Genomic DNA, 20,270 nt, shown 5'->3' with positions numbered 1-20,270 from the left:
CCTTAGCAAGTAAAAAAGTAATCAAATTTGTCATGGAAGAGATTCTGACAAAACCTGGTATGTTCTGTTTTCCCCTTCAAACTAGCCCTTTTTCATTTTTTTATTAGTTGGTCGAAATTCAAGGATATCCTGCCATTAATTTCCATCGAAACATGTTCTTCCACCATGTCCTATTGCATGCAATTTTACGTTTATAAAGAGAATATTATGGTTCCATAAAAACCTGGTATGCAATCTTATGCTTTTATTTGTAAGTTAATAAGTTGAAATCATGAATGAATGGATTGAACCAAACACCAAGTCATTCAGTCATCACATGGTTTCTGATGTTCGTAGAAATCAGAAGAGTTACAAGAGATCTTCCACCAGCTCACTATCTATTCAACATAGAGTCATTCTCTTTATTGGTTAAGACAGGGGTGGATTATTATGAATCTGATGCATTTGAAGTTGGGGGTCACAAATGGTGAGGATTTATTTCTTGGGAAATGCTTTACGTCCTAAATCCCAATACCCTATTATTATTTTGATCTTTAAATAGTATTGTCTCAAGGCTCTTCCATTTCCCCCGCTGTTTTCACCCCATTCTCAGGAGGTTGGTACTCTACCCAGACGGGAACAAGAAAAGCAATGGAAGTGGCTTCATCTCCCTTTACTTGCAAATTGAAGAGACAGATCCCTTACCTCGTACATGGGAAGTCAATGTCAACTTTAGGTTCTTTGTGCTCGACCAGATTCGTGACAAATACTTAACCGTTGAAGGTGTGTCTCTTCATGCGTATTCTTTTATGTTTTAACGAAGAAGAAAACCAGTAATTCTTCTTCTTTTTTTCATGCAGAAGGTGATGGGGCTATTAAGCGATTTTACCAGATGAAAACCGAATGGGGCATTGCCCAATTCCTCTCTCTTGCCCATTTCAGTGATGCTTCGAAGGGATACCTTGTTGATGATTCTTGCACGTTTGGGGTAGAGATTTTTGTGATTAAACATACAGGAAAATTGGAGTGTCTTTCCATGATACAGCAGCCTGCCAACAATACAATAACTTTCAAGCTTGACAACTATTCAAAATCATACTCTGACTATTATACTTCTGATGTTCAAACTATTGGAGACTCAAAATGGTAGTTGTGTATCAACTTGCCTTACTCCCTAGAAAAGTTGATCTCTTGTTCACTTGTACTGAATTTTGCTATTGGGATTTGTGGTTTTTGTCACTAAAAACAGGAAATTAATAGTCTATCCTAGAGGAAAGGGACTATGGAAGGGTTATTCACTTTCTCTTTTCTTGGAGTTGGTTGAGGCTTACCAGCTTCCACCCAAACGAAAAGTGTACGCAGAATACAAACTAAGAGTCAAAGACCGATACAACTCCAGCAACACCAAGGAATTTACAGGTGAAACTCTCCACTTAAATTTTGTGGAAAAGACCTTGTTTTGGTAGCAAGAAAGCTGGGAACCTTTAGTTTTCCGAGAATCTATTAATTGTGTTAATTTCTTGTTTTCCGAGATATGCTGCAGCTACATATTGGTTTACTGCTTCATCATATCAAAGGGGTAATCTATACTTCTTGTCACTGTGGGAACTCCAGGATACATCCAAAGGCTACATTGTGAATGATTCTTTGGTAGTTGAAGCAGTAATCACCATGGTTTCTAAAGTCAAGCTTTTCTTATAGAACTATCTATAAGAAGTTATAATACAGCTTCAAACTTGAATAAGTTCAAGTTATTAGTACCCAGACCATCTCCATGTATCTGCAATGCTATGATGTAACTGCAATGCTGATTTGAGTTTGCAGCTGGTATGCTCATGGCAGCAAACTCGAATAGGCATTATGATGAAATATTACCCTTATAAAACTATCTTCCATCATGATGAGACTCGTCTTATATTCAATCAATTTGGCCCAAACAAGGGGTTTTCTTCTTTATGGCTTGGATCCTTGTTAAAGCTTTAGTCTCAATTAAATTTGACAATTAAATAAGCTTAAGCTTGTTTAATCCTAGCAAAGTTTTTCCATGCCCTGAGCCCAAATTTGCAGTTATGTATTTAAAAAATGAAAGAAATTGAGCTTGAACCTGTTAAAACCAAATAAAATAAGATGGGAAATCAAAGCGACGTCGTTTCTTCTATCCATCTTCCTCGTTCAGCCTATAGGCGGCAACGGTAACGAATTTTAAGTAACTATATAAATCGATTAGAAAACAAAAAATTTTGAAATCTTGCTGAGCAAGCCGAGAAAATGGGAGTTCACGGTCTCTGGGAACTACTGGCCCCCGTCGGCCGCCGTGTCTCCGTTGAAACGCTAGCCGGAAAGAAACTCGCCATCGGTAACTCCCAATCCCTAGCCCTAACAATTCTAAATTCTTTAAACAAATTATTTTACTTTGTTTGTTTTTGTTTTTGAAGATGCGAGTATTTGGATGGTTCAATTCATGAAAGCGATGCGAGACGAGAAAGGAGAAATGGTCCGAAACGCTCATTTGTTAGGGTTTTTTAGGAGAATTTGCAAACTTTTGTATTTAAAAACTAAGCCTGTTTTCGTCTTCGATGGTGCCACGCCGGTTCTCAAGCGCCGCACCGTCATCGCTCGCCGTCGACAGCGAGAAAACTCCCAGGCTAAGATCCGTAAAACCGCTGAAAAATTGCTTCTCAATCACGTAATATTTCGTACTTTCTTTTCTTTAAATTTAAGTTTGAAATGCTGAATTTTTAGGCTAAGTTTGGTAATTAAGTACTATTTATGTTACTAATTAAAAAAAATAAATTGTTGAGGGGTTACTATTTTTCCCATCACCTTCTTCCACAGTGCAGTTGCCAAGGTGTTGTAATTTTGAACGTCTGCCAGAAAAAAAAGATTTTTTGTTTCTTTTTGGATTCAAACTTTATTCTTTTTTGAGTTATTTTTCCATCTTTTTGTTTGTTAATAGCTTAAGCAAATGAGACTGAAAGAACTGGCGAAGGATCTTGAGGACCAGAGGAAAAAGCAGAAGAATAATGCTAAGGGTAGGAAGGTTTCTTCAGATAAGCCGTATGATGCCAACATTGTGGGATGTAATGCTGTTGAATTGACAAATTCCGATCATGTAAACCTCAAAGAAAAGTAAGCTGCATTTTAAATAGTTGGTTATTGTTGTAGGGACATTTTCGACTAGGTATGTCCTTAAATGGGTTTCTTATTATTTTAGATCAGAAATGCCTATTCCTGCAGAGGATGGGGGTGGCGATGAAAATGAAGATGAATATGAAGAGATAATACTTGTAAGAAAATACTAACTATATACTCAAAGTTGCTGTCTTTATGGAAGTATTTCTTTTCATTATTTTACTTTAGACTGAACCACTTTTTTTTGAAGGTCGACTTAACCACTTTAATGGAAGTATTACTCAAGTACTCATTGCTTTTAATGTTTTTCAACTTTTTTAGTTTATGATAGTTATTGTACTTGATTCATTTTGCAGCCAGAGATTGATGGAAATATTGATCCAGATGTTTTAGCTGCCTTGCCACAGTCAATGCAACGCCAACTTCTTAGTCAGGTGGGATGCATAAATAGGCGGTTGAGAGATTTTGTCGTTTCTGCCTTCCAGGTTTTGCTTTCTCCATGTTATTTTTCTTTTGATGCTTGATATCAGTAACATTTGGTTTTCTTGATTAAACTGCAGAATAATGCTAAGGATAAGAAGATTTTCTCAAATGATTTGGATCAGTCTAACATGGAGAGGAGTAATGCAGAACATGATCCTATGGCATCAAGTAGTTACAATCAGGAAAAGCTGGATGAAATGTGAGCAACATTTGCAATTGAAGTTATATCAACTATTCAGTTTGTGAATAGTTTGTTTTGATGACTTAATTTAGGTTGGCAGCATCTCTTGCGGCACAGGAAGATAGCAATTTAGCCAATAATGCATCAACATCAGCTGCAGCCATCCATTCTGAAGAGGATGGTGATGAAGATGAAGAGATGATACTTGTAAGTTTTTCCTGTATTTTCACATAATACTTAATGCATGTAGTGTTTGTCATGGTCATAAGTGTTATCAGAATAAATCGGTCAACCTTAACTTGATTCTTAACCCTAGCAATTGTAGAATTTGGGAAGATTGAGGACATTATGTACTTAAGCATCAAAACTGCATGTCCTAGAAAATTGTGCATTTTTGAGATGCTTATATTTTCTCCAGTTCAGTTTGGAGAAGTATGAAAACTCTAGCAAATGGAATTTGGGAAGATTGAGGATAGTATGTACTTAAGCTCCAAAACTGCATGTCATAGAAAATTCTGCATTTTTGAGATGCTTATTATTTTCTCCAGTTCAGTTTGGAAAAGGATGAAAACTCTGTTGTTATGAAATGTCTTGTTGCCCCATTTGCTAAATACAGACTCTCTTTGTGGTCATGTGATCTCATATTCAGTCCTTTTGTGACAGCTGATTGTTATGCATATATTTATGTAACTTTTTTTAACCTCATTTATTTTTAGCCAGCAATGCATGGGAATGTTGATCCCGCTGTTTTAGCTGCTTTGCCTCCATCTCTGCAACTTGATCTTCTTGTTCAGGTGATGATATCTATATATGTGGTTATATATTCTTGTCAGGTCTGGATTTCAGGCTTCTACTTCACAATATCTTTGGATGATTGTTGCTATGTTCTCTTTTATAGATGAGAGAAAAGTTGATGGCTGTAAACAGACAAAAGTATCAAAAAGTCAAAAAGGTATGTTTCTTTGATGATTTAATATGCAACGGGATCATGTTGATTCAAAATGTATACGATGTTGCAGGGCACAAGCTATAGGATTCCTGAAGGTGTACTTGATGGACTGTCTTGTGTGTGTGTCATTTACCCAATGGGATGTAACTTTAGAAGATCCAATGATATGATGCATAGTTACTGGTTTTTAATATGAGAAGCTTGTACCCTCCCTCTCTACACAATGAATGCTGAGATGTTTCAGTATGATGGAAGCAATGTATGGAAGTTGGGAATATATGTTAATTTCATGAAGTCTGAGAGAGTGGATATGTTTGATAAGCTAATAGACTATGCTAGGTCCAATCTAACACAGAAAAAGTATGGTTGAAGCCTAGATTTTCATAATTTCAAGAAGTTTGATCAGAATTGGGAGATATTGCTGAATATTTGGGTAGGTATAGGACAGTCTCTTTAATATCCTTTGGTTTTACCTATTAAAAAAATGCATATCAGACCCACATTAATGCTATGTTTCTTTACCATAGTCACTCTGATTAGGTAGATCTATTTGGTCCTAATGGGTCTTTTTCTTTGATTCTTTTCTGCACATCTAGGCACCTGAACAATTCTCTGAGCTACAAATACAGTCTTATCTTAAAACTGTTGCTTTCCGTCGAGAGATAGATGAAGTGCAGAGGGCTGCTGCTGGGAGAGGGGTTGCTGGTGTACAAACTTCAAGGATAGCTTCCGAAGCCAACAGAGAATTTATTTTTTCATCATCATTTACCGGAGACAAACAGTAAGTAGTGATTTTGTTGTTATCCACATGACCATGCAAGGCATGAACTTATGGCTGAAACCCCATATCATTATAATCTGTTGGTTTATACAATTCTTCTTCAAACGAGGGGCTGGCTCCTTGCTCATTTTCTCTTTTGGTTTTTATTATACAGGAATAATAACTTTGTTGGTTTATACAATTCTTAATTATGCCAGGGTACTTACATCTGCTAGAAAAGAGAGAGATGAAGATAAGCAACAAGAGATACATTCAAATCATCCTTCAGGTTTTTTAAATAGCGTTAAATCAATCTGTAAGTCCAATGTGGTGACAGAATCAGTCCCAAATGAGCCTACTAGTGCTCCTGATGAAGATGTTGGGACATATCTGGATGAAAGAGGCCAGGTACGTGTCAGTAGAGTGAGAGGTATGGGGATTCGTATGACCCGTGATTTACAAAGGAACTTGGATTTGATGAAAGAGATTGAGCAGGAAAGAACAAATTCAAATAAGGATATGAATGTGCAGTCTGTGCCAGATAGGAACAGAATTGGCACTTCAAAGAATTCATCTAGTGAAAACCAGTTTTTAAAAACTTCACATGATGGTAACTGTGAATCTGTAAATTTGAATGAGAGCAACCAGCAGTCTGCGTTTAAAACTGAAGCTTGCATGGAAATAACTTTTGAAGATGATGGAAGGAACAAGTTTTTTGATGATGATGATGATATCTTTGCACGTTTAGCAGCTGGTGATCCTGTAACACTACCTTCTCCTGAGAATAAACCTTCAGGAAAGCACACTTCAGATTCTGATTCAGATTGTGAGTGGGAGGAAGGTATGACTGAAGGAAACTGGGATGGTGTTGCTCATTGTATGGATGCTAAAAATAATCCCTCTTATAAGGAAAGCAATATTAGTGATGAGAGTGAAGTGGAATGGGAGGAAGAACCTTCTGATGCTCCCAAGAGTTCCTCTGGCCCTGTTGAATCAGGAGTAATGCTCTCGAAAGGTTATTTGGAAGAGGAGGCTGATTTGCAGGAGGCAATAAGGAGAAGTCTCACAGATATAGGGGCCAAAAAATCTAATTATTTTCCCTCTGAATTTGAGAAATTAAAAAAATTTGGAAAAAACATGGATGAAGGTTTTGGATCTCCACATGGCAAAAGTAGTATGGATGGACCAAGTTTCCGGGAGGGTAAAGTTAATCAGGAGAATAAATCTTGTCAAAATTTAGATAGAGTTCAGAAGCTGTATAGTGTGGATGAACTAAGTATATCGGAAGCCTCTAATTTTCCAGAGAGGCTGTCACCAATAGCGCATTCTTCTGATAGAAATGGGACACTATCATATAAACCTTGTGAAAGATCTGATGGTCCCCATTCTGAACAATCAAGGGACATTGCAAGCACAGTATTAGTTACAACATTGGAAAGGGAGGTCCATTTGGCTCCAGGGAAACAGTCGAATGCTTCTAATGAGGTTGATGGATTGTCAACTGTCTCTAATAGTTGGTCTAAGGATAGTTCTCGCAGTTTAGACGTGGTACTTGATGACCTTCCTGGTGCCATTCTGGTTGATAAGAAAAATGATTCTGAAGGTGAACCATCTACTCTGGTCAGTGAGAAGAAAAGTGAGGTTGAAACTGAACTGTGTAGTATGGTTGAAGATAAGAAAAATGATCTTGAAGCTAAATCTTTGCATCAATCAATTGAGATAGTTGACTCATCCATTCCTGTGGTGCAGTCATCTGTGAATAAAGCAACATCTGATATTCACATTGAGCAAGAATTAGTAGGGGATAGAACTTACGAAAATTATGTCAATGAAGCAGAGCAGGAGACTGACATGGCTAATGTTAAGGGCAATGATTATGCAGATGTTGAATTTACACAGGTTAGTTTGGATGAGGAACTGCTAATTTTAGGTCAAGAATGTATGAATCTAGGAGATGAGCAGAGGAAGCTTGAGCGTAATGCAGAATCTGTCAGTAGTGAGATGTTTGCAGAGTGTCAGGTTTGTGTTCTGACTTTCATGTTACATTTTAAAAGGACATCCATGGTCATGTTTACCAGATTGCTTGGACTGGCTTGTTAGTTATCTTTTATGGAACAGGAATCCTTACTAACATGGTAAGGTAGCATTTCAAATCTAAAATAAAGTTACAGGGTCTAAGGGCAAAAATTTAAATGGTTTTATCTGACTGAACAATTAGTTTGCACATAAAAAATCCATGAGGCATTCTACTTAGAATTTGGAACTTATGTGCATTTCCACACCTCTTTTGTAATTTTTCTCTCCCATACTTACATGCTAGGGAGCTAGCTGGTGAACAGAAGGGACATAACTTGGTAGAGAACAGACATGAAAACTGCATCTAACTTGTTATGGTCAATATTGGGAGATTTTAGGTGTACTTGGATGTTATTTGCTATTGAATCTTTCCTCTCCAAAATGCTCTCTGCCTAATGTCTCTACTGATATTTTGGTGCCCATGGTGCTCTGCAGGAACTGCTGCAAATGTTTGGCTTACCCTACATTATTGCACCAATGGAGGCCGAGGCTCAATGTGCTTATATGGAGCTAACTAACATTGTTGATGGTGTTGTCACTGATGATTCTGATGTATTCTTGTTTGGGGCACGAAGTGTTTACAAGAATATATTTGATGATCGGAAATATGTGGAGACTTACTTTATGCAGGTCTGGATTCTGACAAAGCTGCAGAGCAGTTCTTATTTTCTTCTTGTGCCTCAATTGCTTTTCATTTTAAGTAACTCATTCATAGTGTTTGTTTAATATTACACACAGTTTTCTTATTCTTTTAGTAAGTCTTCATAAATGTTAAAGGGTGCTTTCAGTTGGGTGGATTTGGGTTTTTCAATCGTTTTGATAGTTTTTCTAGAATATTTATAATGGAGATTTTGCTTGCCATTTTCTCATTCCTTTTTCCTTTGGCGGTTCTCTAGACTCTAGCATCCTTATCACATATACAAACTGTATGTCTTTTGCCTTGTTCTAATGATGTTTCTTTTTCTGGGAAATATTATTTGCTATTGGCCATTTTGCAGTGTATTGGCCTGCATATGGTGCTTGCTGTGTACATTATGTCTCTTCTTTATTCCCCTCAGATTTTTGGTTTGCTTATCTCTCTTGGCTCTGTCTCTCTCTTGGTCCAGGACATTGAAAAGGAGATTGGATTAACAAGGGAAAAGCTAATGCGAATGGCATTGCTTCTTGGCAGTGACTACACTGAGGGGGTTAGGTAAATAATAGAGGCATTTTGGCTCTACTGATTTGATGAATTAAAAGGAAATAGTTTTACCCTTTATTGTTAACACTTTTCCTAGACCTGCTCCATTTGAGATTGTTATGTTTTGAATTTTTGCATTCATTTATCAGTATTTAGTGCCTAGTTCAATGCACTTCTGCTCCGTTAGCCTGCTAATTACTTGGTCTTTAACTCATGTACATTTTAATGCAGTGGGATTGGCATTGTTAATGCTATTGAGGTTGTAAATGCATTCCCAGAAGAAGATGGGCTTCATAAATTTCGGGAGTGGATTGAGTCTCCAGATCCTGCCATCTTGGGGAAACTTAATGTGCAAGAAGGATCTAGTGCAAGGAAGAGAGGTTCAAAATTCAGTGACAAAGATGTCATTAGTGCAAAAACCAGCATGAGAGACTCTGGAAGTCCCATTGAAGGACTGTCTTCATTTGACCAGAATATTTCTCAAGCTGACAAGAACACGCAGTCTACAGATTGTATCGATGACATAAAGCAGATTTTCATGGACAAGCATGTGAGTGCATTGTTTCCTGCTTATTCTTTTCTATTGCCTTCCTTGTCAAAAAATTTTTATTCTGCTTTCTCCATCATCTTTGAATTTATCGAACTACAATGTACAGAGAAATGTGAGCAAGAACTGGCATATACCTTCATCTTTCCCAAGTGAAGCAGTTATTTCTGAATATTGTTCTCCACAAGTAGATAAGTCAACTGAGCCTTTCACATGGGGAAGGCCAGATCTTTTTGTACTTCGCAAGTGAGTTACCTTACATTTAGCTCTAAGCCTTAACGAAAATTAATAAGTGCATGTTATTGCCTTTAAGGTATCTTCCAGGTTCTCCCTTTTAGCAAACATTTTGAGAAGACTTCTAGCATAAACACTTTGGAGGTTCTTACTGGAGTATGCTATGTAGATTGAATAAGATTATGTGATAAACGTTTTCTGATTAGCTTTGATTGCATGCAGACTATGCTGGGACAAGTTTGGATGGGGTAGTCAGAAATCAGACGATTTGCTACTGCCTGTTTTAAGAGAGTACGAAAAACGTGAGGTTAGAGACTTATTCCTCTCCTTCTCATACTTATATGGTTGTGCACATGATGCACTTGATAGCATTTGCAGCGTCACCTAGTAAATAATCAAGAATGGCGTGGTGACTGCTCATGCTTCATTATTTTGTAATCACTGGTGGACTGGTCATAGATGAAGTTACTGATACCATATATTTTTGTTTGTTAAATTAAGACTCAATTGCGACTGGAAGCCTTTTACACTTTCAATGAAAGATTTGCAAAAATTCGTAGCAAGAGAATTAAGAAAGCGGTTAAAGGAATCACTGGGAACCAATCCTCAGAGTTGATAGATGATGCCATGCAACAAGTTTCTAAAAGTAGGAAAAGGAGAAGAGTTAGCCCAGTTAAAAGTGGAGATGACAAATCAGGGGAACCTTCGAACTGGAAAGAGGACATTGTTTCTCAACGTCAAAGCAAATCCATGGAAAAATCAGTGCCTAAGCCATCAAGGAAAAGGCCACCTCAGACGAGCCCTGGAAAGAGCACTCCAGAACAACCTCCACGGGCAGCTCGCAGGCGGAAAACCAATAAACAATCACCTGGGATTGGAAGACGTAAAGGTCATGGTGCGAGAAGAAGAAGGCGTAAAGCAAGCCCTGATTTTGAGCAGTCTGAAACCAGCTCTTCTGGTGGAAATAGTGGCAACGATTATCAGGAAGTTGATGGAGAGAAGTTAGATCGGCCACAGCAAGTGCGAAGGGTAAGCTGTCTTCCTTTTCTCCGTTGAATTGCTCCACTTGACAAAACTCTAATCGAAATTGTTTCTTGGGTTATTAATGGTTTGCTTCAATCCTATTCGTGTCTTCAGTCAATGCGAACTCGAAACCCTGTGAATTACAATGTGAATGACCTAGAAGATGAGGTTGGCTTGAGCAATAAAGAATCATCTTGTGAAGAGGCAATGGAACAAGAAGCAGCTGATGATCTAAATGAAGAGAATCCTAGTGAAGCGCGAGATCCTACTTTTGAAGAGGACTTCAGTAGAGACTATCTTGAAAGGGGAGGTGGATTTTGCATGGATGAAAAGGAAGTTGGTCACCCTGATGAAAGCCAAGGTGTTGATCCCACTCCTGAAGCGGAAGCGTCTAAAGATTACCTGAAAATGGGAGGTGGATTTTGCATTGACGAAAATGAGACATCTAAGGACCCAGATGCTGCTTGCGACCAAGATCCTGTCGCTGCAACTGACTCTTCCAATGGCGTTGCTTTTACGGACAAAGCCGATGACAACGCTGCTTCGGCTGAACCATCTTCCAGTCCCAAAAGATCATTGGATGGACTCCAAAATGCGTCTTTCACTGAGCTGAATCTGGGCCATCAAAATGCAGCAAATGAAGATGATTCCAAGGGAAGTGCGCCGCCTCAGGAGACAACCGTAAATGATACTGTGACGGCCTTCGTTGGTGGTCTAAGCGCAATGCCTACCTTGAAGAGAAAGCGTAGGAAGAGGTGAACCGGAGTATACGTTCTGGGATGTTTGTGAAACATTTTGGAGCCTGTAAATTTGTAAATTATCCCTTTTTCTTCTTTTTTTTTTTAACTCGTTTGTATTAAGTTTTGCCCAGACTCTGGGCCTAGGGTCACTTCGAAAATTCGAGAAATATTGAAGTATGTTAGGACGAAAATATTTATTAAGTCAATGATGACCATGTGATGATATATATATATATATATATATATATATATATATATATATATATTTCTTTTCATTATGTATTCAATTGGTTTTGGTTGTGAGATGTGACCCTTCTTGCACAAAAAGCTGGACAGTCTTGTTCAATGCAAGTTGCTGAGCTTTGTGTGGCATAAAGTATTAAAAGCCACATGTTATAATCAAACAAATTGCAGCAACTTGTTACTTTCCTTGTGGGGTCAGACACATCACAAATGAGTAATGTGTTCCTAGTTTGAAGACAAAATATCTGTACATTTCTCTCTCCTTCCAGCCTGCAGCTGAAAAAAAGGGCAAGTATCAGGCAAAAAAAGACCTGCAAAATTCTCCTGGTGAAAAGATGGGGTTAACTTCTTACCTATGGAGTGCAGCACCGTTTGTGGCAATGATAACAGTGGAGTGTACAGATGTGGGTATCTCAGTGATCAGCAAGGCAGCTTTAACAAAAGGAATGAGCAACATTGTTTCAGTTGTCTACTATAACGCTCTTGGTACCTTGATCCTTCTCCCATACCTCATCTTTTGCAGGTATTGTTTCTTGTTCCTTGTTTCTCCTTGTTACCATTGGCTCATAGCTGAAAAACTTTGATGTTTTATGTGAGAATCGTTTCCAACCGTCCTGAAATTTACTTGTGCAGAAATAAGCAACTTCCTTTGACTTTCTCACTGCTTTGGAGATTCTTCCTCCTAGGCTTGATAGGGTAATGAGGAAAAAATAACGCAGTTCATGTTGGTACTGAAAATTTGGCATCTGGGTTGAACTTATATGATCAACCTTGCATTCTTTTGGAATTTTATTTTCCTCTTCGAGGCCTACTGTTTGACAACAGAAAATTTCTCTTTTGCAGAAGCTCGGGACAGATTGTATATCTTACTGGAGTCAAGTACAGCTCTCCTACTCTCTCATCGGCTTTAGTAAATCTTATCCCCATTTTCACTTTCCTGCTTGCAGCAATCTTCAGGTAGTAAGGAACAATGGTCTAAGTTTGAGCAGAAAATTTTTACTTTTAAATTGATCTAGGGTATGTTAAATTCTCAGACTAAGTATGCAATACCAGAGTGAAAACAAAAAAAAAAAAGGAGGGTGGGGGGTGGAATAATGAAGAAAGTAAAAGTTAGCAATTATGTTTTCTGCTCTTTATGTATGAGAGACGAATCCTTTTCCCTATATGATACATATTTAATGATGTTTTGAGCTATAGGATGGAAAAGCTAGAATTAAGAAGATCAAGCAGTCAAGCAAAAGCCTTGGGTGCTGTTGTAGCTGTGACTGGAGCATTTGTAGTGACTCTCTATAAAGGTCCTTCCGTCCTGATGGCTTCATCTCCTTCAAACTTTCCTCAGAATTTACATCTCTCAGATCAATCTAAGTGGATTATTGGAGGCTTTCTTATTGTATTGGTTTGCCTATCATCTGCAACGTGGAATGTTGTTCAGGTATAATATGAACACTCAGTTAGGATTCACCATTAATGATTTCACATCTTCAGACTTACTTTTTTTTCGAAATGGGTGAAAATTTCTGCTAGGAAAAGTTGTATTGTTCTGCTTGTAGCAAATTAATGATCATATGTGACCTATTATGGAGGATAACCATAGCCATGATTTCATGCTTTCAGGCAGCCACTGTTAAGGAGTATCCAGATAAGATGACGACTGTCTTCTTCTATACATTCTTTATAACCATCCAATCCTTGGTTTTCTCTCTAATTTTGGAAAGAAATCCAACTGCATGGAAGTTGAAGTCTAATGTTGAAGTGGCTGCCATTGTGTGCACGGTAAGAATTAATAACCATCAAAAAGCCTAGATGAAGTGTTCATTGTTACAAGACTCTTTAATGATGTTTAGAAGTTTCACACGTTAAAGTTTAAAACAGTTTGTTGCTGGATTAGTCATTTTTTCCAGCTAAGAGCAATTCTATAAATTGATATTTGGGAGAATCCAAAACAGGGTTGAACAGCAACCTCTGTTTAAGAATACTATTGCCATATTCTGTGTTATTTAGCTTCAATTTTTTCCATTTTCAGGCTATATTTGGGAGTGTGTTCCGAATTGCTATTCATACATGGTGCTTACAGAAGAAGGGACCTGTGTATGTTTCAATGTTCAAGCCCTTGGGAATTGTTGTTGCAGTAGTCCTGACAGTCATATTTCTTGGTGATACTCTTTATCTAGGGAGGTATGTCATACTCTACTTGAAGTCTGAACTTAAAATTACTCGTTAATGAGTTGCCTAAGTAACCACCAGATATCAATTTCGAACACACACCAACATTAGAACATCACAGACTTTGATTCAATTGATATAAAGGTGATTCATGAGAACAATCTGCAACTGAAGAAAGGGTAAATTGGTCTTGATCTGTTCCTCTTGCAGTGTGATTGGATCAGTTATTATTGCAATCGGATTCTACACCGTGATGTGGGGAAGAGCGAAAGAGAAGAACATGGTCTTGGAAAATGAAGTTTCTCGCCTGGAATCATCCGGCCAAAAGGATCCTCTTATCCCGAGCAGTTAAACCATGTAAAAAAGTTTGTATATCTTGTTAGAAGAATACAACGAAAAAGAGCCCTATAAGTGGCTAACACAAACAATCTTAGTTTTTGCTCTTGTTCTCCATTTCTCATTTCTATTTGAGAAATATGTTGGCAGAAACATTAAAAAAACGGTGTCATTTCAGCTCTGAACTTTCTTGACACTAGCACCTCTAGAGCTTCAGCAGTTTGATTTGCACATCATGTACCATGGCAGTAGTAGTTGGCAGGGCAGTTTCATTCTTTCCTGTAAATTCCGTTAAAAGCAGGCTGGAAATATCATTCAGTTTCACATGTTCCACTGAGGTGCTGCAACAGCTAAGCAAGCTCTGCCTTCTGGGCAAAACATTCCAATTAGAGCTGTTCCAGGCTTCTGAACATATGAGCCACAGTTTGTCAATAATAAAAGAACACATGAGCCACAGTAAGCAATTTGGACTAAGGCTGGCAAAAGTACCAAACTAGTATGAGCTTAGTACAAACCAACCACGCTTTCCAGGATATTGTATATCTCATCAGTTCTAGGGTGCGTCTTATCAACAGAATAGAATTGATGAACTTGGCTATCTACCTCGATCCAACTGCAACCTGGGATCTTGTAAGAATTCTGTTCCTTCAACTTCTTCCTTACTTTGCGAACCTCATCCCATTTCCCTAACTCTCCATATAAATTTGCCAGCATTACACCATAACCACCATTGTTTGGGTCAATTTCAATCAGTTTTTTTACTGCAAACTCTGCCAAATCCGTGTGACCGTATATTTTACACCCATTTAGCAATGAGCCCCAAACGACCTCATCAGGCTCCATTTTCATACCATTGATGACTTCCAGTGCTTCGTCAAACTGACCTGCTCTACCAAGAAGATCAATTAAACAACCATAGTGCTCAATCCGAGGTTCAATATTGTAACTGCTAGTCATCAACTCAAAATAAGCACGACCTTTTTCAACCAATCCTCCATGTGTACAAGCGTTCAACAGACCGATAAAGGTAACAGCATCTGGTCTTACGCCCTCGGCTCTACACTTGATCATCTCCTCAAACAGACTAATTGCCCTGTCACTTTGTCCGTGAAGTGCAAAACAATTGATTATGGAGTTCCAAGATGTTAAGTTTTTCTTTGAACTCATTTCAAAAATCCTTCTTGCCGTTTCTAAGCTCCCACATTTACCATACATATCTATCAAAGCATTAGCTACTAAACAATCATCACCAACAACATTTCTATAAACATAACCATGAAGCGATTTACCGAGCTGAAACATCACATTGTGTCCACAAGCTGACAGACTACACACTACTGTAACCTGATTAGGCCTATGAACTCCTTGTTTCTCCCCCATAACCATCCTTCTCAAGAGTGAAATAGCCTCAGAAAACAATCCATTCTGTGTGCACCCTGCAATGACAGCATTCCAAGAAGGAACATCTCTATTAGGCATCTCCTCGAAAAGCAAAAGAGCCTTCCCAACATCCCCTACCCTCATATACCCAGAAACCATAGCAGTCCAAGACACAACATTCCTCTCAGCCATTTCATCAAACAAATCCCTTGCAATCCCAGTGCTCGAACCAGTCCTCGCATACGAATCAACCAGAGCCGTTTGAACAACTGGGTATTGTCCAAAACCCGATTTAAAAATCTGGGAATGAATCAGTTGTGTGCCGTGAGACTCCAAAACCTCAGGGGCTGATTTTAAGACATGAGGGTAGATAAAATGGTTGGGAGTTGGCTTGCCTTTGCAAAGCATGTGACGGTAAAGAGCAAAAGCGGAAGTATGGTGGTTGGGGTGAGAGGCATATGCAGTAATCATAGCAGTGTATAAGTAAATATTGGGCGCATAAAGATGATCGAAGAGTAAGCGAGCATAGCAGAAGTTGAAAATCTTGAGTGTGCAAAAGCGAACCAGCTTGAAAATGTAGAACTGAGTTCGGGAGTGGCCCTGGGTTATGAGGAAGGATTGGAGTTGCTTTAGATGGTTGAGATGATTGCATTTTTCCAGGATTCCTAAGACATGTTGGTTCAGTTTTAGTTGGCTTGAACCATACATGGAGCATGCCTCTTTCTACTGTCTACGCTGACGGAAATAACTTAAAACTGCTGAAAGTTTTATACAGTAGGGAGGGTGATGACCGGGTTTATACGGTGCCGTTTTGGCTAAAATTTTCTATTAATTTGTACTATTTTAGTTTATTGATGTAAATTTAGAAATAAAATGAATATTTTTTTATTTTATGAAAATAAAAAGTATAGATCATACATAATCCATCGACTACAACGCTCATGTTGATTGCTTATGCCTTTCTTTATTGAAGGAAACATGAAGGACTGTACCATAGGAAGGAAAATAGGCAGATTATCAAAATAAAGTAAACAAGGGAAAATGATAAGTACTGGAGAATAAAAAATGTTGCAAGTCAAGATCATTCAGATTTTTTTATCACTTTCCATTGATAATTGTGAATAATTGACTGGACTTCCATTTTTTTTTGGGGGGGGAGGGAGGGCCAGAAGATGAATGGATGACCATATGGTAGAGATGCCATGATGAATTCAAGTTCATTGTGACATAATAAAAAATGGAAAAAAAATTCGTTGTAGTATTGTTTCATGTTCATGATATTTCTATCCTTGTGCTTTGCGGAGTCCTTTTCTTTCTCCCTTCTTTGCATGCCATAACAAGGATGAAAGTGATCGAGCTAAAACCATTGGCACCATAGAGAAAAAGTCAAGTAGATTGAAATGAAGAAAGTACGAAATGATAAAAAATGATAAAAGTGGGCTCCTGGGAGGGACTTTTTGTCACAGGATTTTGACAGGCTATGCAGGTAATTAGGGAGTTATAGTGCTGGAAATTTGTTGCTGATACTGTGTCTGTCATCGATCCCTTTTGAGAATGACAGCCTATTAGCAAAGTAAGGCCCATCTCAGTTTTCATATGACAATCTGCTGAACTATAATCCAAAACGAGCAGCTTCTTAGAATAGAGTTTTAAGTAGTGTGTTTGAGCGAAACCTCATCTACTGTTATGATGTAGCAATTTTTGTTATGTAATCACAGAATATTTTCATAATGCAATCAATGGGAAGCGAACAAATAGAGAGCAGAGAACTAGCATTGAAAATTGGGTGGCCTAAGCAGCCTGCCAATTATATGACCACCAACTTTTATTAATAATGCAAAATGATGACGTTGATGCTAGAAAGAAGAAAGAAAAGGCCAGGTCTCGTCCTTCTCTTTCTCCCTTTTAATTCTATTAAGCAAAGGGAGCAGGGAGAGTATTTATTACTGGCAAACTGATGATATTTTGGATAGATATAGGAAGAGAGAGATAGACCAGAGGAGATGGCAAGAAGATATTGCTACAATGAGGTCCTCCCATTCACAGCCATGGCTGCAGTAGAGTGCTCCAACGTAGTCCAGAACATTCTATTCAAAGCTGCTTCTTCAAAGGGGATGAGCTACTACATCTTCATCGCCTACGCCTACATTTTGGCCACCCTTGCTCTCCTCCCTTTGATCTGCTTGTTATTGTGGTCTTTTCTTTCTTCTCCTAATCATCTAAATCACATGCATGTTCTCTTAGAATTTCACTAAAAATTTGCTCCAATGTTTATTGGTGTATGCAGTAGAAAAGGGCTTCCCAAATTTGAGTTCCCTCTCATCTCTAGACTTTGCTTTCTTGGTCTTGTTGGGTATGGAAGTACTGAACCTCAAGCTCAGAGATTTGTTGTTCGTTCATTTGATGCACTCTTTTGCTAGTGATTGACAAAGATTACAATATAGTACCGAGGAAGAAACAAAACAATATGCCAAGACTGTGATCATCTTTTGGGGACAGGTTTGCAGGTCAATTGTGTGCGTATAAAGGTTTAGAACTGGGCTCCCCAACTCTTTCTTCTGCCATCAGCAACCTTACACCAGCTTTTACCTTCATACTTGCTGTCTTCTTCAGGTTTCTTCCTTCTCTTAGTTTTCATTATCCGTATGTATTTTCTATTGTATCTTACATAATAATATACATGTTACTTCCTTTATCTTGAACCAATATGGCCTTTTAATTGGAAACAATTAACTAATACTTAGTGGTGAAACTATAATAATCTGTCAGCGACGTTGATTGCTTACCTTTCTTATTTTATTCATCCTTTAAGGGCACATGATGAATTCCACCAGTTAAACAATGGAAGCGGGCGAGATTTGTGGAGAATATAAAATAAAATATTGCAAGCAATATGATTAACACTTTTTACAACTTCCCACCAATGATGAGACTAAAATAATCAGATTTTTAATTTCAGAATGGGAATGGATGGCCATTTGGCATGTAAGAAGTGGAAAGGTTTAGGTAACATTTTATATTGTTTCATGTTTATGTTAGTGCCTTCAGTCCCTTAATTTTTCTTTTTCCTTTCTCCCGTCTTTCGAAACCAGGATGGAGAAAGTAGCATTGAGAAGCTCAAGCACTCGAGCTAAAATCATTGGCACCATAGCATCAATGTCTGGTGCATCAGTAGTTGTTCTCTACAAGGGCCCCGAAGTTCAACAGCCTCTCGGATCATCCCAATCAAAGTGGGTGTTTGGTGGGCTCTTACTAGCTGCGTCATATCTTTTATCTTCATTCTGGTATATCATTCAGGTAAAACTAGTTTGCAAGGCCCCCCTGGATCCTCCAGAAAACTGTTCAATTATAAGCATTTTCTAAGATAGAAAATTTTCGCATAAACTAAACTTGAATTGTTTATTGTTTTACAGTCCCAAATTATGAAGATATACCCAGAAGAGATGATTGTGACTTTCATCTACAACTTGTCTCTGACCATTTTATCTGTACCAGTATGCTTTCTAGCAGAATCAAATATGACCTCCTGGAGACCAACACGTAGTATAGTAGCTGCTTCTATCCTATACTCGGTAAGAAATTAGTATCAACTACAACTGTAAGGAGATAATTTGCACTATCTAAATGTTCCTTTTCTTAATTTGTTTAGGGTCTTTTTGCATTAAACTTCAGCTCTGGTGTACACTCATGGGGTGTACGCTTGAAGGGGCCTGTGTATGTTGCAATATTCAAGCCATTGTCAATTGTCATTGCAGCCATTATGAGTGCCTTTTTCCTTGGTGATGCATTGTATCTTGGAAGGTATTAAAGCCATCTCCTTAAGTTGTGCAACATTACTAGTTATCAGTAGAGCCATTTCAAACATGCTGCAAACATCTGTACTTTTGGTTGGCCATTCCTTCTACTATCACTCTTTGACAAGCATAATTCAATGGTAATGTTGCAGTGTCATTGGAGCATTGATCTTATCAGCTGGGCTCTATGCTGTACTATGGGGAAAAGCACAAGAGGAAGAAATGACTCACTATGACTCTGGGTCAAGTAGCTTTGGACCCTTGTCAAGTTGTGAGGTCCCTTTGTTGCAAAGCCACAACGATGCAGAAATGTAGCTTACTGGCTCAATGCTTCTTCCCTCATCATTGGAATGCTATCCCTGCAGAACAATGGGAATCAAAAGGTTTAATAAGTTTCTTAGATCAGAGTTGAGATTAATTTAGCTTGTTTCTTTTGGTTGAACCATTTCAGTTCATGGATTGACAAGCACAGCTTGGGGCAATAGCCTCTTCTGGTTAATGAATCAGTTGCACCTGCTAAGGAGAGAGGAAGGGCCCTCCAACAAGGAAGGATTTGTCTTCTTGTATACATGGAACACGTTAGTTGAGAATTCTTATGTTTTAAAGCATGTGTCTCTTTTTGGATTAATTTTTGGACAAAAGCATCACGTGGTGTTGAAACATAAACAAATGCCTTGGTATGGATGGCAAATTGCATAAGAAATGTTTTATATACTAGCAATTGGTCCGTTGTGAGTTTTATTTATTTTTATAAAAAAACTATTAACACACTATTTTTTTTTTTTGGAATAAAATATGAATTCGTTATCATCACTAAATAAACAAATATACTTTGAAGCAACATTTTCAATAAACATTCTTCTCAACACTCCGACCAAGCTTCCAGCCTCTTTAATGATAGCTTGTTGAAAATCCTCCGGCATTTGAGAAATATTGAACCAGGCAATCGCTTCCTCTCTCATTTCTTTTGCCTTTTTAGCTATCATGTGCGCTACTTCATTACCTTCTCTTGAGCAATGGACGATATCAACACAATTAATACTCTCCATCAAATTGAGGCAGTCTTCTAC

At 38.1% G+C, this 20,270-nt stretch overlaps 5 protein-coding genes across 10 annotated transcripts; 4 read left to right on the top strand and 1 right to left on the bottom strand.

The window, feature by feature from the left end:
* The first annotated feature begins 15 nt into the window (after positions 1-15).
* Positions 16-1,883, top strand: LOC18600726 (protein RESTRICTED TEV MOVEMENT 3-like). Its single transcript, XM_007031348.3, has 6 exons — positions 16-57; positions 337-466; positions 593-762; positions 840-1,125; positions 1,229-1,398; positions 1,523-1,883. The coding sequence occupies exons 1-6, from the start codon at positions 33-35 to the stop codon at positions 1,678-1,680; spliced, it is 939 nt and encodes a 312-aa protein (XP_007031410.3). The 5' UTR covers positions 16-32; the 3' UTR covers positions 1,681-1,883.
* A 298-nt stretch (positions 1,884-2,181) lies between these two features.
* UVH3 (5'-3' exonuclease family protein) lies at positions 2,182-11,490 on the top strand. 3 transcript variants are annotated; one of them, XM_007031345.3, is made up of 18 exons: positions 2,182-2,335; positions 2,415-2,665; positions 2,936-3,108; positions 3,194-3,266; positions 3,468-3,545; positions 3,672-3,793; positions 3,868-3,982; positions 4,492-4,569; positions 4,674-4,727; positions 5,321-5,505; positions 5,703-7,503; positions 7,996-8,190; positions 8,667-8,752; positions 8,972-9,290; positions 9,397-9,533; positions 9,744-9,828; positions 10,023-10,550; positions 10,659-11,490. In XM_007031345.3, exons 1-18 carry the CDS (start codon positions 2,248-2,250, stop codon positions 11,301-11,303), a joined length of 5,013 nt encoding a protein of 1,670 aa, XP_007031407.3. In that variant the 5' UTR covers positions 2,182-2,247; the 3' UTR covers positions 11,304-11,490. The 3 variants fall into 3 exon arrangements, with proteins under 3 accessions (XP_007031407.3, XP_088661754.1, XP_088661753.1); XM_088805628.1 differs by lacking the exons at positions 2,182-2,335; positions 2,415-2,665; positions 2,936-3,108; positions 3,194-3,266; positions 3,468-3,545 and having other exon boundaries at positions 3,782-3,793; positions 3,876-3,982; XM_088805627.1 differs by lacking the exons at positions 2,182-2,335; positions 2,415-2,665; positions 2,936-3,108; ... (1 more) ...; positions 3,468-3,545; positions 3,672-3,793 and having other exon boundaries at positions 3,879-3,982; positions 4,496-4,569.
* Positions 11,491-11,763: 273 nt separating this feature from the next.
* On the top strand, positions 11,764-14,292 carry LOC18600724 (WAT1-related protein At3g28050-like). Of its 2 annotated transcripts, none has more exons than XM_088805472.1 (7): positions 11,764-12,050; positions 12,161-12,223; positions 12,371-12,406; positions 12,725-12,959; positions 13,142-13,300; positions 13,551-13,702; positions 13,901-14,292. In XM_088805472.1, exons 1-7 carry the CDS (start codon positions 11,863-11,865, stop codon positions 14,040-14,042), a joined length of 975 nt encoding a protein of 324 aa, XP_088661598.1. In that variant the 5' UTR covers positions 11,764-11,862; the 3' UTR covers positions 14,043-14,292. The 2 variants fall into 2 exon arrangements, with proteins under 2 accessions (XP_088661598.1, XP_007031406.3); XM_007031344.3 differs by having other exon boundaries at positions 11,765-12,050; positions 12,371-12,484.
* On the bottom strand, positions 14,039-16,224 carry LOC18600723 (Pentatricopeptide repeat (PPR) superfamily protein). Of its 2 annotated transcripts, XM_088805471.1 has the most exons (2): positions 15,974-16,224; positions 14,039-15,870 (listed from the first exon to the last, which is right to left on the bottom strand). In XM_088805471.1, exons 1-2 carry the CDS (start codon positions 16,119-16,121, stop codon positions 14,531-14,533), a joined length of 1,488 nt encoding a protein of 495 aa, XP_088661597.1. In that variant the 5' UTR covers positions 16,122-16,224; the 3' UTR covers positions 14,039-14,530. The 2 variants fall into 2 exon arrangements, with proteins under 2 accessions (XP_088661597.1, XP_007031405.3); XM_007031343.3 differs by having other exon boundaries at positions 14,039-16,224.
* Positions 16,225-17,258: 1,034 nt separating this feature from the next.
* LOC18600720 (WAT1-related protein At5g40240-like) lies at positions 17,259-19,921 on the top strand. Of its 2 annotated transcripts, none has more exons than XM_018119831.2 (7): positions 17,259-17,597; positions 17,694-17,759; positions 17,906-18,019; positions 18,499-18,703; positions 18,820-18,978; positions 19,056-19,207; positions 19,353-19,921. In XM_018119831.2, the coding sequence occupies exons 1-7, from the start codon at positions 17,410-17,412 to the stop codon at positions 19,513-19,515; spliced, it is 1,047 nt and encodes a 348-aa protein (XP_017975320.2). In that variant the 5' UTR covers positions 17,259-17,409; the 3' UTR covers positions 19,516-19,921. The 2 variants fall into 2 exon arrangements, with proteins under 2 accessions (XP_017975320.2, XP_007031400.3); XM_007031338.3 differs by having other exon boundaries at positions 17,259-17,600.
* Positions 19,922-20,270: the final 349 nt, after the last annotated feature.

Source organism: Theobroma cacao, chromosome 4 (genome assembly GCF_053813885.1).
Source record: "Theobroma cacao isolate CCN51 chromosome 4, ASM5381388v1, whole genome shotgun sequence".
NCBI classification, from domain to species: Eukaryota; Viridiplantae; Streptophyta; class Magnoliopsida; order Malvales; family Malvaceae; genus Theobroma; species Theobroma cacao.
This window is presented reverse-complemented; position numbering and strand designations above follow the sequence as displayed.

Bases quoted from the DNA above. Each gene is read 5' to 3' on its own strand.
- LOC18600726 (XM_007031348.3), top strand. From the start codon at position 33: ATGGAAGAGATTCTGACAAAACCTG. The intron at 58-336 runs GTATGTTCTGTT...TGATGTTCGTAG, and splicing joins AGAGATTCTGACAAAACCTG to AAATCAGAAGAGTTACAAGA. The intron at 763-839 runs GTGTGTCTCTTC...TTTTTCATGCAG, and splicing joins CAAATACTTAACCGTTGAAG to AAGGTGATGGGGCTATTAAG.
- UVH3 (XM_007031345.3), top strand. From the start codon at position 2,248: ATGGGAGTTCACGGTCTCTGGGAACTACTGGCCCCCGTCGGCCGCCGT. The intron at 2,336-2,414 runs GTAACTCCCAAT...TTGTTTTTGAAG, and splicing joins CGGAAAGAAACTCGCCATCG to ATGCGAGTATTTGGATGGTT. The intron at 9,829-10,022 runs GTTAGAGACTTA...TGTTAAATTAAG, and splicing joins GAGAGTACGAAAAACGTGAG to ACTCAATTGCGACTGGAAGC.
- LOC18600724 (XM_007031344.3), top strand. From the start codon at position 11,863: ATGGGGTTAACTTCTTACCTATGGAGTGCAGCACCGTTTGTGGCAATG. The intron at 12,960-13,141 runs GTATAATATGAA...TCATGCTTTCAG, and splicing joins CAACGTGGAATGTTGTTCAG to GCAGCCACTGTTAAGGAGTA. The intron at 13,703-13,900 runs GTATGTCATACT...TTCCTCTTGCAG, and splicing joins GATACTCTTTATCTAGGGAG to TGTGATTGGATCAGTTATTA.
- LOC18600723 (XM_007031343.3), bottom strand. From the start codon at position 16,114: ATGTATGGTTCAAGCCAACTAAAACTGAACCAACATGTCTTAGGAATC.
- LOC18600720 (XM_007031338.3), top strand. From the start codon at position 17,410: ATGGCAAGAAGATATTGCTACAATGAGGTCCTCCCATTCACAGCCATG. The intron at 17,601-17,693 runs GTCTTTTCTTTC...TGGTGTATGCAG, and splicing joins TTGATCTGCTTGTTATTGTG to TAGAAAAGGGCTTCCCAAAT. The intron at 19,208-19,352 runs GTATTAAAGCCA...GTAATGTTGCAG, and splicing joins GATGCATTGTATCTTGGAAG to TGTCATTGGAGCATTGATCT.